Consider the following 13064-nt stretch of genomic DNA (forward strand, 5'->3'; position numbering starts at 1 on the left):
GCGCGCAGGCGCGGACATGACGCTGCGCACTGCGGAGGGCAAGACGGCACCGCAGATCGCCAACGAGAAGGGCCACGCCGAGTGCGTCGAGGCTTTCAGGACGTATCTCGGGGAGGTGGCGGGCCGGCGCGAGGCGCCGTCGGCCGAGGCGGGCGGCGCAGGGGCGAACGGCGCACCGGAAGTCGAGGCGGCGGCGGGCGCCAGTGCTGCGGCCTCTGCTTCGAGCGGCGAGGGCAGCGCGGAGCCCGCGCCGGGCAGCGGAGAGGTGCCAGAGGAGGTCGTGCTTGCGGCTCGTGGAGGCGACGGATTTCCGGTGCTGGCGTGGCTCGACGGCGGCGGGTGGGTCGACGCGACGTTCGAGTACACCTTTGCTTGCGGCACTCGCGTGAGCGGCGTGACGCTGCTGATGATCGCAATGATCAAAGGCCACGCGGGGCTGGCCGAGGCGCTTCTGCGGCGCGGCGCGGATGTCTCTTTGCAGAAGCGCCCGCTGAGTCTCGCCGCTGTGAACGGCCACAAGAAGCTGGTCGAGCTGGCATTGCGGCACGGCGCGGAGATCGACCAGCAAAACAATCTTGGCAGCACAGCGCTGATCGAGGCCGCCTACAAAGGCCACGAGCGGGTGGTCGGCACGCTGATCCGGCGCAGAGATCGACATGCGGGGCAGCACCGGCGGCACCGCTCTGATTCTCGCCGCCCTTGGCAACCATCCCGCCGTGGTGCTTCGCTTGCTGCGGGCGGGCGCAGATATGACGCTGTGCTCTAAGAAGGGCAAGACCGCGCTGCAGTACGCCAAGGCGAAGGGCCACGCCGAGTGCATGCGCGCCCTCGAGGAGCATGCGGCGGCCAAGGCGGCGGCCGAGAAGGCGGCAGAGGAGGCGGCGTGGGCTGCGGAGGCGGCGGCGAGGGAGGCGCAGAGGGCGGCGGAGGAGAAGGAGGCGGCGCGGCACGCCGACGAGCTGCTGGCGGAGGTCGAGGCTGAGAAGCGCGCCAAGGGCAAGAAGGGCAAGAAGAAGAAGAAGGGCGGCGGGAGCGGCGGCGCTGGGCCGTCGCAGGAGTCCAAGGCGCCGGCAGAGGCAGCCGCAGCCAAGCCCGCGCCGTTGGACAGGGAGGGGCTGCTCCGGCTTCTAGCGGAGCTCCACGAGGACAGGATCCGGTTCGGCATCACGGCGGAGACGTCGGTCGCGGGGCTGGCAGAGGCGCTGGGAGAGGCGGCGGGCGAGGCGAGCGAGGAGGAGGGCGACGAGGAGACGGCGGAGGCGGCCGAGGAGGGGGGCGAGGAAGAGGGCGAGGAGGAGGGCGAGGAGTCGGCAGCGGAGGCGCGCCGGCAGGCTGCGGCGGAGGCTGCGGCCGTGGCAGTGGCAGAGGAGGAGGAGGCTGCCGCAGCGGAGGAGGAGGCGGAGGAGGCGGCAGTGGCAGCGGCAGAGGCGGCGCTCGCCGCAGCCAAAGCGAGGCGCGCGTCAGGTGCCGCTGCGAGGGCCAGGGCGCGGGAGGCGGCCTAGCCCGCGCGCAAGGACAGCTGGCGCAGTGGCAAACATGGGGAAGGGTCTCTCGTACTGTGGGGTGCGTTCTCTTGCGAGCGATCGAGGCTGTGGGCTGGGCCCCGCGCCGCGCGGGCGCGCGTGCGGTCCCTCGAGGTCCCGCCGGGAGCTGCTCACACAGCCGTACGTAGGGTGGGTGCGAGGGTGGTGGCGCGACGGAAAGTCGCATAGAGTGCGAGCATCTCTCAGACAGAGCGCAGAGTGTGGGCTTGAGCGAACTTGAGCCTTGACTGTTGACAGCTGCAATCCGCGCCGTGGGCTCCGGGCTTCGCGCCGGTGTGGGGTTGCGACATTTCTTACTTACTCCGAAAAGAGGGGCGGGGCCTACCTACCAGGTAGGTAGGTAGAAAGGTGAAGAACAGCCAGGCTCGGACTGGACACCAACGCGGTACGGGTGGACGCGAGACAGATGATGACGACACGCACGAGCGACACACAGACACAAACAAGCTCACAAGACACACAGCCAGCTGGCTGCCGATCTACACGAAAGAAATACATGTATGCAACAAAGAGACAGGTGGAATGCGTTGGCGTGTTTTCAAAGTACAAACGGACACGCCAGATCTTGCTGCTTGCCCGCCGTTCCAACCCTGCAGCCTGCAGCCCGCTCCCTGGCCGGCTGTGTGTAGCATTGTGTACAATCCGCAGGGCGGGGCACGATGCACACGCCCGGCGCTCATTCGAAGAGGTCCTCGAGCGTGGGGTTGCATCTGACAAAATGGCGGAACTCCTCGGCCGTCTTGCGCCACACCGCCAGGGCGGCGCTCGCGCGCTCGCTCTTGCCGCCCGCCGCAAGGATCTCGAGCGTCTCCGAGGCGGCAGCCAGGCGCGAGGCGCACACCTGCAGCGCGTTCCCCTTGGCGGTGTGAGCGATTCCCATGACGCTCTGCGTGCCGGCCTCGTCCCACGGCGCCCCCTCCGCCTCGACCATGCTTTCCATGCCCCTGCCCAGGGAGAGGTCCATCTGAACCACCAGCGCGGCCGCGATGTCCTTCGGGATGCCAAACACCGCCACAAAGTCGCGCGCGTTGAAGACCGAGTAGGGCAGCGCGGCGAGCATCTCCGCCTCCGTCTCACAAGCCGCCCCGCTCGCAGGGCCCCGCTCGCCGACACGCTCGCTAAGTGCTTTCGGATAACACGTGATAACAGGCTCTCGGTGTCGAAACACCCGTCTCCGACGCGCTCTCGACTGTAGTCTGGCTGGGCCTCCGGGAGGAATATACGCGGTTGGTGTCCAGCCCGAGCCTGACTATTCTTCACCTTCCTACTTAACTTAACTTAACGCGGTAGGGATTAAATTAAACATACTCAGGATCACATCACCACATCGGGTTGAATCACACCGGCTTCTTCACCGCGTGCTGCCTCCGCCTCCGGAAGATGAAGGAGAGCATGTGCCTCGGGCTAGCGAGCGAGTTGGGAGTTCCCCGGTGCCAAGTGGAGGGGTTGCGGACCACCATGTCGCCGAGCGACGAGTGCAGCAGCGCCGATGGCCAGAGCTGGGCGATGGACAGGATCTCGGGGAAGCACTTTGAGTACTGCCGGGGCTCCGCCTCCCTGATTCGCAGTATTTGCTGCGAGTGCACAAAGGTCTGATCGTACCTCAGGTGCTGCGTGCCGGGCCAGATCTCAATCGGGCCTCCGCCCGGCCTCACGTCGGAGAGTGGCACATCGATGACGAGCCATCCGGAATCCCAATTTGGATAGTCCCAGTGGGGGTTCTGAAACGTTGAGCCGGGCCGATTCAGGTTGTCCATCACGCCGTAAAGAGTCGCAACCTCGAGCACCTTTTGCAGGTAGTCTGTCTTTGAGTCGAGCTGGCCATGCGCATCGTAGTCTGGCGTCGGCAGGAGGAGGTGGAAGGCGACGAAGAAGAGGGACTGCAACCCGCGAAGAGAGGACACCGCCTGCCGCGCAGCGTCGTCGGTGGCATTGCTGGAGGAGGATGTGAGCAAAGTGTCCAAGGGGAGGAGGTGCTTTGACCGATGGGGTTGGTGGAGCTTCTCGGAGGAGATGAGCACCGCTGCGCTCAAGCTCGCGTGGACTGCTTGAAGCAGGGCGACCTCGGCTGGCTCGCGGTTCTCGAGCAGCATGAAGCCATGCCCGTGCAAAAACACGCTGAACATGGGGGAGAAGCGACGGACTCCATCCCCGCTCACCAGAGTGAGCGCCGGTTGCACATGCGCATTGTTCCCAATCGTGGTCAGATCGCCTGAGCAAGGTCTGTCAAGCACGGCCGCCACACGCGCGGACTGCGGTGGCGTTCCTGCACCCACAGTCCAGGCTTTGATGGCCAACGCCGATGCAACGTGACCGACCCGCCTGGATCTATCAGACGGACCTGACACCCAACCGGCTGGGCCATGCTCGGCCGGGGCCGACGTGTTTGCGGCGGTGCCGCATGTGCACGTCTGACGCTGCTGGAGGCCGCTGTGCACATAGCCGCATGGTGTGTGGACGCCATTGCAGAGGAACCGCCCTCGGCATCCATGCGCAACCCAGACACGAGCACTGCTGCTCGTATCGCCAATGCATCCAAACGTGGCATTGAGACCGTCAGGAACACACGTCACGCTGCTGCGCTGCTGGATGAGGGTAATGGTGCACGCAGTTGCTTGCATGACACGCGATTCCGCCGTTTGCTCAAGACACGGGGACGGGGTGCAGAGGTGCGTCGGCGCAGTTAGCTCGGCTGTACCTGTTCGCTGGCCGACTCGCGCGTTCCCACGCTTCTTTACACTTTGCCCGCCAAAAGAAAGCCAATTCTTGACTTGGGCCTGCGGGCGGCCTTCTCTCGAGGTCTCGAGATACACAGAGCGGCCAACTTTACACTGGTACGTACACTGGCCGAAAAATGTTACCGCGCAATCCAAAGCGATTGGAGTGGAGTGGGATTTGGAAGCCAACGAAGTAGTTGCCGTTGTTGTGATAATCGAGGAATGGGCCATGCCCGCCGCGGCCGAGCTGACGGCCACTCAGGTTACCGCTCCGCGCCCGGCTCTAGCCGCAACCACTCGGCCTCGGTCTCGTTGACACCTTGCAGCAAGAAGAATGCGTATACGCCGTCCTTCTCCATCTCCGGGAAGTGGTTCGCCACAGACGGCCGTTCCGGTCATGCTCGGGTGCACGGGGAAGGAACCGTTGGGTGCTGGGCCGGCCCGCACGTCCTGTGGCCCCGAGTGGGAATGGGCGACGCTATTGAAGGTCTCAGCGCTGCTCATCAGGTCGGGCCAGCCCGCTTCACCCGCGCGTCCATCTCTCAGCATCTGCAGTTCGGTGAGGTGTCGTCCATTCACCCTTGGGGACCCGCCCCAGCACACTGCCCAGGCACGACGGCAAGAAACCCAAGGGTGAAGGTCGTCCAGGTTGTCCGCCAGGCGTGACGATGTCCGCCAGGCGAGAATCGAAGTGATGGTGGCTGTGGTGATGCTAATGAAGGTGGACGATGGCGAGGATCAGCGTGGCGGTGCTGAGGATCTTGACGCTGCGGGCCCATTCGTTTTTTCCCTCGTGGTGTTGCTCATGGTGGTCTTTTCCTGCGTGGTGTTTGCTCACAGCGGTCTCGACCATCGTGGTTGCCACTATACAATGTCGACCTGCTTCTACCGGGCAAAAGCGCCCGCCCCGCGCCCCCAAACAGCCGTCGCCGCAGTCTTCATAATCATATCGCAACCGTCTGTGAGGTTGACAAAATCTGGACGTGAGGTTGATGATTTCATCGGAGTCGCAAAACCGTCCGCTGACGGAGAGCAACCAGAACCACGGCAAGCATGCCCCACACCCCCAGCATTAACTAACGTCAAGTGCCCCAGTGCAGATTTCCCCGCACCGCGACACTCGCGCGTCCCCCTCTCGCTCTCCACAATATGCAACAAAAACATGCCGGCGCACCACGGCGCGGAGCCCCCCCCCAAACACGTCACTCACCACTCGCCCGTTGCTCTTACACCCGCATCGACCGCCGCCACCCACCCACCCACAGCGTGCGCGATCCGCCCGCGCGCAACGCAACGCCCTCTCGAGCCTCGCAAATGTCCATAGACGACCGCCTCCGCGCCGGGAGGCGGTGCGGTGCAGCAGCAGCCGTGTCGCTCTCTCCGCTGAGGGTGCACAGCGAATGGAAGGCCGACGGAGGGAGGGGGAGGGGGTTCCCCCCTCACCCCCTCCTCTCTCGCGCCCCGCCTCAGATCTTCTTGAGCATAAAGTCGAAGACGGCCTTGACCACGTCCGAGCCGCGCTTGACGACGGCGACCTCCATCGACGAAGCATACGGCACAGGCGCGTCGTCCATACACAGCCGCTTGACGGGCGCGTCGAGCAGGTCGAAGCACTGCTCGTGGATGAGCGCGGAGACGGTCGCGCCGACGCCGCCCGAGTTGGTGGACTCGTCGAGGATGGCAACCTGCGGGACGGGTCCGAGAAGGCTCCGAGGGGAGGGCTCCGAGAGTGGGCGGGCGCGTGCGAGGGACAGCCGCCTTGTGCGTGCGCGCGAGCGAGTCGCGGATGGTCTCCATGTCGAGCGGCTTGAGCGAGCGCAGCTCGATCAGGTCGATGTCGAGCCCCTCGGCCTACAGCAGGGCCGAGACGGCTCGGGGCCGGCTGCGAGAGGAGGTGGGTGTCGAGCCAGTCCTGTGCCTGGATCTCGGGCAGGACCGACTGGCACTCCTTGAGGCCGTGCAGGTAGGTGAGGACTGTCACCGCGCGCCCGCCCGCCACCGCGTCGTCCGACGCCTTGTGCACCAGCTTGCACTTGTTGATCGGCATGCACTCGCCGACGGCGGCGTGGCCCTTGGTCTCCTTCATCATCTTGACGGGCAGGAAGAGGAAGCAGGGGCCGTTGTCGCGGATCATCGACTTGGTCATCCCGTAGGCGGCGTCGGGCGAGGCGGCGGCGCCAATCTTGAGCCCCGGGATGCCCATGATGTACGCGTGGAAGGGCTGCGAGTGCTCCGCGCCCAGCGCCTGGTTGGCGAGAGACGGGGAGATGTGGGGAGATGTGGGGAGATGGAGATGTGGGGGGAGTGCTCCGCGCCCAGCGCCTGGTTGGGCGCCGTGCCGCCCGCGCCGACGATGGTGAGCGGCATCTGGAACTGGCCTCCCGTGGTGGCGAACGTGTTGCCCGCGGACGAGATCTCGGCCATGGCGTAGATGGCGAAGTTGGTGTTCATCATCTCGACGATCGGCCGGTAGCCGTTCATGCCCTCCCCGATCGCCTTGCCGAGGAAGTGGCCCTCGTCGATGATCTCGTCCGCGCCGCGCAACTTGCCGAAGGTCTGCTGGGTCAGCTTGGGGATGTTGTACGACGAGCCCGCCTGCAGGTCCTCCGCGTGGCAGACCGTCGTCGGGTCGCGCAGCATCTCCTCCAGCACCGCGAGGTTAACGGCGTCGGCGATCGAGATCTCGCCGCGCTTGGCCAGCGACTGCAGCTCGGCGACGTGCGCCTCGCAAGTGGCGAGCGCCTCCGGGTCGGTCGTCGCTCGCGTGATCGCGTCGGCGCCGGCGGGCGGCGGCCGCGCGTTGTAGTCCGTCGACGGCGCGTCCGGGAACTCGAGCTCCTTCGCGAGCTCGGCGGGCGGCGGCGGCGACTCGCGCGCAAAGTCGAGCGACTGCTTGACGACGGCCTTGACGCTCTTGAGGGCGCCGTCGAGGTCGAGCCCGCTCGCCGCCTCGTCCGCCTCGAAGAGCTTGATCGGGTCCGCCTCCGCGCGCGCCCACTTCTTCTCGTCCTTGCGGCCGCGCTCGTGCTCCGGGTCGGCGGGCGAGTGGCCCTGGAAGCGGTACGTGTGCACCTGCAGAGACGGCGTCGAGACGGCTCAGAGGAGGCTCGGAGAAGGAGAGGGGGAGGGGGTGCTGGGAGCGGTGCGTGCGCGCCTGCATGATGGCGGGCCCCTTCGTGCGCACGTAGTCGACCACGGCGCGCCCCGTCTTGAGGGTCTGCTCCATCGAGCCGCCGTCGACGCGGATGCCGGGCACGCCGTAGTGCTGCCCCTGCTCGAAGACGTCGTTGTTGGCGGCGACGTCGGGCGTGAAGGTGTTGATGGCGCGCCCGTTGTCGATGACGATGAAGAGGAGGGGCAGGTTCTCCTTCGCGGCCGCGTTGAGGCACTCCGCCATCCGCCCGTTCTGCGCGCCGCCCTCGCCGACGAACACGACGGCGATGCGGTCGTCGTCTTTCGTCCCGTCGGGGTCCAGCTGCCGGTCGAGGAGGATGGAGCGCGCGGCGCCGGCGGCGTACGGCAGCTGCTCGCAGACGAGAGCCCAGCCGCCCTGGAAGTTTGTCTCCTTGTCGTAGATGTGCATCGACCCGCCCGTCCCGCGGCATGTGCCGCCGTCCTTTGCCCACAGCTCCGCCATGATCGCGTCGGGCGAGACGCCCTTGGCGAGGGCGTGCGTGTGCTCGCGGTAGTACGAGACGGCCTTGTCGCCGGGCTTGATCGCGTCGGCAATCAGCGCCGGGATCGCCTCCTGGCCGTTGTCCAGGTGCATGAAGCCGCGGATGTGGCCCTGCATGTACGCCTGCGCAGCGGGGGGCAGGCGGCGCAGCAGTGTCAGGGACGCTTCGGGACATGTCCGGCGGGCGGTGCGGCGGCGCCTGGTTGCAGGCGTTCTCGAACTGACGGCACAGCTGCATCATCTCGTACCTGACGGACGAGGTGACGAGGCTGGGGAAACTGCGGCGGCGCTGCGGCGGCGGCGACAGCGACAGGCGTTTCGGGCGCGGCGGCGGTGGTGGGAGGCCGCCATGGGGCTGCGGCGTTGGCGGCGCGGCGCGGCCGATGCCGGCGAATCTAGTGGCTGCCGCGGCGGCGGCGTGTGCGGCCGCGGTGTGGCGGCGGTGCTGCTGTGCAGTGGGCTGGCAGCGGATACCCCTTGAGGAGGTCCGCCTTTGACACGTCGTCGTACTGCTTGAGCTCCTCCTCCTTGAAGCCAAACTCGACCTCGAGCCGCGCGCGCAGGTTGGACCAGTCGATGTTCGGCCGCGCCCGCCGGCCCATCCGCGTCAGGTCCGTGTCAGTCAGGTCCTTGTTGTTGCGGAGTGCACCGCCGGTGAAGTCGAGCGTCTCCGTGCCCGTGGCCGACATGGCCGGGTGCGACGCGGCCGCGATCATAACGCGTCGCGCCGGCAAAACGGCCGCAGCCGCGCCCGGCGCGAATCCGAAGGCGGTGTAGGAGGAGGCGAGGCTGAGCATCTTCGGCCTGGCCGTGCGGCGATGTCCAACCTCCCTCGCCGGAGAAGGATATCGAGGCCTATGGCAGAGAAAGAATTGCAGCTCGCCGGTACGCGGGGCTAACCCTCGGAGACCCGTGTTAACTTTAAGGCCCTTTCCCTGCGAACGCGCACCCCCGGGGCCTGCGCAAGTTGCGGATACACCCTGGTCCCCCAGGTGTGAACGTCACGTGTGAACAGTCTCAGTAGCCACTGTGAGTCTCACGTGACAGCCGTAGTGTCTGTGAATAGTGAGGGGAGCGAGTAGATAGCCGAACGAGGGTTTTCCCCGACCTCCCCGAGGTCGGCCTGCGACCTCCGAGACGCGAGAGGTCTTGCGCCGCTGCACCCGCCGGGTTTTGCGAGCCCGGAAACGCTGAAACCAGTAGGCTAGTAAGCGGGTGTTCTGTGTGGCTTGAGTAAATTTAGCCGCGAAAGCCCGTCCGGATGAAATAAGAAATATACACTGCGGTGGTCGTCGCCGGCGAGCGGCGTGATGGGGGTGATGCACTAATAGAAGCCACTAAACTGCCCGGCCCCACTGCACACGGCTGCGTCGGCGCAACGGCCTCGCACGCGTTCGTTCTTGGATCGTAGCGATCGACCGGCGTGGGGGAAAGGGATTAAACGGCCCGTTCGCAACGACCACAGAACGTCAAACGACCATGTGCGCGAACTCAGAGCACGGCAGCGCCAAGACGGTCTCGCGCCGTCGACACCGGCGCCACCTCCTCCCACTCGTTCACAGCAGGGTCGTACCGCTCCACCGAGCTGAGAGGGTCGACGCCGTCAAAATTGCAACCGGCCACGGCGTAGATCTTCCCGTCGAGCACCGCGGCGCCGAAGTGCTCCCGCGCCGTCGCCATCGGCGCCACCGCCTCCCACGCATGCAGCGCCGGGTCGTACCGCTCCACCGAGCTGAGCTGGCGGTGGCCATCGCCGAGGTTATTGTTCCAGCCGCCAACAGCGTACAGCTTGCCGTCGAGCACGGCAACGCCAAGCGCATCGCGCCCCTCCCCCATCGGCGCCACCGCCTGCCACGCGTTCGTCGCCGGGTCGTACCGCTCGACCGAGTTGAGAGAGGTCGCGCCACTCAGGCCACCTACGACGTAGATCTTCCCGTCGAGCACCGCGGCGCCGAACTGCGTCCGCGCCGTCGCCATCGGCGCCACCGCCTCCCATGCATCCAGCGCCGGGTCGTACCGCTCCACCGAGCTGAGGTGGGCGTTGTCGCCACCGCCCATAGCGTACAACTTTCCGCCAAGCACCGCCGCGCTGGAGGACTCCCGCGCCGTGGCCATCGGCGCCACCGCCTCCCACGATTTCGTAGTCAGGTCGTACCGCTCCACCGAGTTGGAAGAGTCGTCGTCGTCCCCCTCTCCGCCCACCGTGTAGAACTTGCCATCGAGCACCGCCATGGCGGCAGCCTTGCGCGCCGTCGGCGTCGGCGCCATGGGTTCCCCGGCCCACGTATTTGATGCCGGGTCGTACCACTCCATCGAGCTGACAAACTCGTCGTCGATGTCGTGGCCACCGATCACGAGCACGCGCTGCCTCTCGCGCTTCTTCAGCGTCTCCTTCCAGCCGCGGCGCCACGCGCGGCACGTCCCCTTGGCGGCGTGGTCCTTGGTCGGCAGCTGGGCGAGGATGTGCGGGACGAGGTCCGGCGAGAGGAGGACCTCGGAGAGCACCCACTCGGGCTGCTCCACGAGCCGTGCGGCGTGCTCCTCCGCCACGCGCATCGCGGCGGCGCTCCAGAGGGGTGCCTGCTCGTCGATGAAGGCGACAAATTGTTCTGGCGAGAGGCCAGACAGGCGGGCGCCGATGCGGTGGGAGGCCATCGGTGTGGCGTCAGGGCACCGGAGCAGCGTGTGGCTGCGGACAGAGCGGGCGCAGGGGTTCTCTTTGCTTTTTCTTTTCGTTCCTGGCCGCTTTGTTAGTGCTCCGTGTGACCATATGGTGCGAAATCTTGTGCAGAGGCCACAGCCTCAGGGTACCCTGTGAGGTGGCTAAATGAGGGTCTCTGACCCACCCAAATAGTGCTCCTCAACTAACGGAGGCCTTAGGGGGCGACCCGGGGGCAACTCGGGGTCGCAGTAGCCCCTGACGGTCGAAACCGGACCCCGGACCGAAATACGTTTCGTGCGGTGGTGGAGTGGGACCGGAATCTCGCCCTTCTGGGCGCGGGGACGGGGCCAGGGGTGGCAGGCAAGTAGTAATATGCCTTTAGAAGGTCTCGAGGGACACACACTCTCTCTCGCCCCCCCCACAAGCTCTGGTGGTGAGGGCACGACGCGCCCAAAATTCGGCGAAATCTACGCCGGACCGGCACCGGGCGGAGCAACCCCCCTGGAAAGGCAAGAGCCAGCTGTGTCACCCTCCTTGTAGGCCTCATATTTGGCCTGGGCTCCCGCCGCCTCAGCCGCCCGCCGCGCGTCCGGGGGCACCTTGGGGTCGCAGTAGCCCCTGACGGTCGAAACCGGACCCCCTGCGTATCTGTGGTGTCTAATTCCCCCGGTTTTTTATTTATTTATTTATTTTATTTTATGCTATATAGGCCGCCACGTACGGCCCCCCTCTCACATGAACCGATCTCTGGCTGGCTCCCCTCTCCGCGAGCGGTGAAGGTCGCCAGTTCGAAACCGGCTCCGACCCTTACTATATTATTTTTTTCTCACCTGAAGCGGGCTCGATTTTGCTTTAGGTGCCTCCTCGATTCGATCCAGCGTTCTCAGGCAGTCGCCTGGTGCGTGTTTCGTTTTCGTCATGGGAGAGTCGCTTCGTTTCAATGTCTTCATGTCGGCCGAGGGATGCGCGCAGGGCGACCCGCTCGGACCGTTCCTCTTCGCCATCGGCTACCACTGGACGCTGCTCGAGATGCAGGAGCAGGTGCGCAACCCGTCCGCCCAAATCTTGGACGATACCTACGTGTCCCTAGGGATGCGTGTGGCGAATACAAAGTGGATCCGCCCGCCCCGCCCCGCCCCGCCACGCTTTCCCTAGCACGGATTTGGCGGACGTTCTTGGCTTCAATTTTACGAATGTCTTGGCACCAGCTGAAGGCTTGCCCGGCGCACATCACGCAGTTCGTGCACGGTATTCGGATTTTGCTATTTGCTCGTGTGGGGGTATCTTGCAGATTTGTCAATGGTACCGCGTCTGCGACGCGGGCGCCTTGCGAGCAGAGCCCTTAGCGCTTAGGACACCCTTTATATCTTGCGCGGTCAAAAAGAATTCTTGACCCGGTGATTTTAGGACCCGAGGCGGAAGCCTCCTCGCGCTCCCCTGCAGCACCCCGACCCCTCCCTGACCGCCCCCGAAAGCGAAGCCCGCGCCCTGCGCGGCCACCCAACCGATTCTGACTCTGACCCTAGGGCTTACGCGGCCCGCCATGAATGAAATCTAGCCGTGTGTGCTGGCGTCCGGGTCCCAGCGGTGTTTCACGTAACAAGTACACAAATAAAACACACAAATAAAACACACAAATAAAACACCGCGCGGAAATCATTTCTTTCATATTTCAAGATTCAACCGTCGACGTTTTTCACATGCTTCCCGGCCCCGGGTCGTGCGCATCTCCGCCCCCGAGCGCCCCCCCCCCCCCCCTGTGACGATACGTCCTCTCTCCAGGATCCTCTCAGAGACACTCAGTTCACACTCTCTATGAGTGCTGCGGGGCTGCCTCCGCCGCCGTCCTGGCAGCAGCCGCCCTCGCCCTCGAAGCGGCCGCAGCAGTGCGCGCCGCGTCTGCAGCGGCCGCCGCCTCCTCGAGCGCCGCGTCGCTCCCTTCGAGCGCCGTCTCGCCCCCTTCAAAAGCCAGATCGGCCGCGATGAGCACCGCCTTGGCCTCCTCCAGCGCCGCATAAGCCGCCGCCTGCGCCGCCCTGGCCGCCGCCTGCGCCGCCCTGGCCTCCGCCTGCGCCGCCTTGGCCTTCTCCAGCGCTGCTCTGGCCTCCGCCCGCGCAACCTCGGCATCCGCCAGCGCCGCCACTGCCGCCGCCTCGGCCTCCTCGTCCGCCTCCGCCTCCTCCTCCGCCTCGTCCGCCGCAGCGTCCAAGCGCGCCGCCTCGGCCACCTCTGCCGACGCCGCTGCCTGGCTCTCCGCCGTGATGCTGAACCGCATCCTCTCCTCGGTGAGTGTCTCGAGAAGCAGAAGGAGCCTCGCCTCCTCGGCCTTCTTCGCCGCCTCGGCTGCGTCTGCCTCCGACGGCGCCTCGGCCTCGGGCTCCTGCGACGGCCCCGCAGCTGCGCCCGCCCCGCCGCCCTTCTTCTTCTTCTTCTTGCCCTTCTTGCCCTTGGCGCGCTTCTCTGCC

The 13064-nt window shown here is 65.9% G+C and overlaps 3 protein-coding genes across 3 annotated transcripts; all 3 read right to left on the minus strand.

Moving 5' to 3' along the window:
- Window positions 1–2220: 2220 nt before the first annotated feature.
- EMIHUDRAFT_219736 (hypothetical protein) lies at window positions 2221–2604 on the minus strand (the record flags this gene model as incomplete). The annotated part of the gene is made up of 1 exon (XM_005758362.1): window positions 2221–2604. One exon carries the CDS (start codon window positions 2602–2604, stop codon window positions 2221–2223), a length of 384 nt encoding a protein of 127 aa, XP_005758419.1.
- Window positions 2605–2881: 277 nt separating this feature from the next.
- EMIHUDRAFT_219737 (hypothetical protein) lies at window positions 2882–3670 on the minus strand (the record flags this gene model as incomplete). Its single annotated transcript, XM_005758363.1, has 2 exons — window positions 2882–3451; window positions 3566–3670. 2 exons carry the CDS (start codon window positions 3668–3670, stop codon window positions 2882–2884), a joined length of 675 nt encoding a protein of 224 aa, XP_005758420.1.
- Window positions 3671–5316: 1646 nt separating this feature from the next.
- On the minus strand, window positions 5317–8768 carry EMIHUDRAFT_417078 (pyruvate dehydrogenase E1, alpha subunit). The gene is made up of 7 exons (XM_005758364.1): window positions 8412–8768; window positions 8137–8185; window positions 7416–8060; window positions 6584–7333; window positions 6180–6506; window positions 6020–6112; window positions 5317–5946 (listed from the first exon to the last, which is right to left on the minus strand). Exons 1-7 carry the CDS (start codon window positions 8732–8734, stop codon window positions 5728–5730), a joined length of 2406 nt encoding a protein of 801 aa, XP_005758421.1. The 5' UTR covers window positions 8735–8768; the 3' UTR covers window positions 5317–5727.
- Between the last annotated feature and the right edge of the window lie 4296 nt (window positions 8769–13064).

This window comes from Emiliania huxleyi (genome assembly GCF_000372725.1).
Source record: "Emiliania huxleyi CCMP1516 unplaced genomic scaffold EMIHUscaffold_87, whole genome shotgun sequence".
NCBI lineage: Eukaryota > Haptophyta > Isochrysidales > Noelaerhabdaceae > Emiliania > Emiliania huxleyi.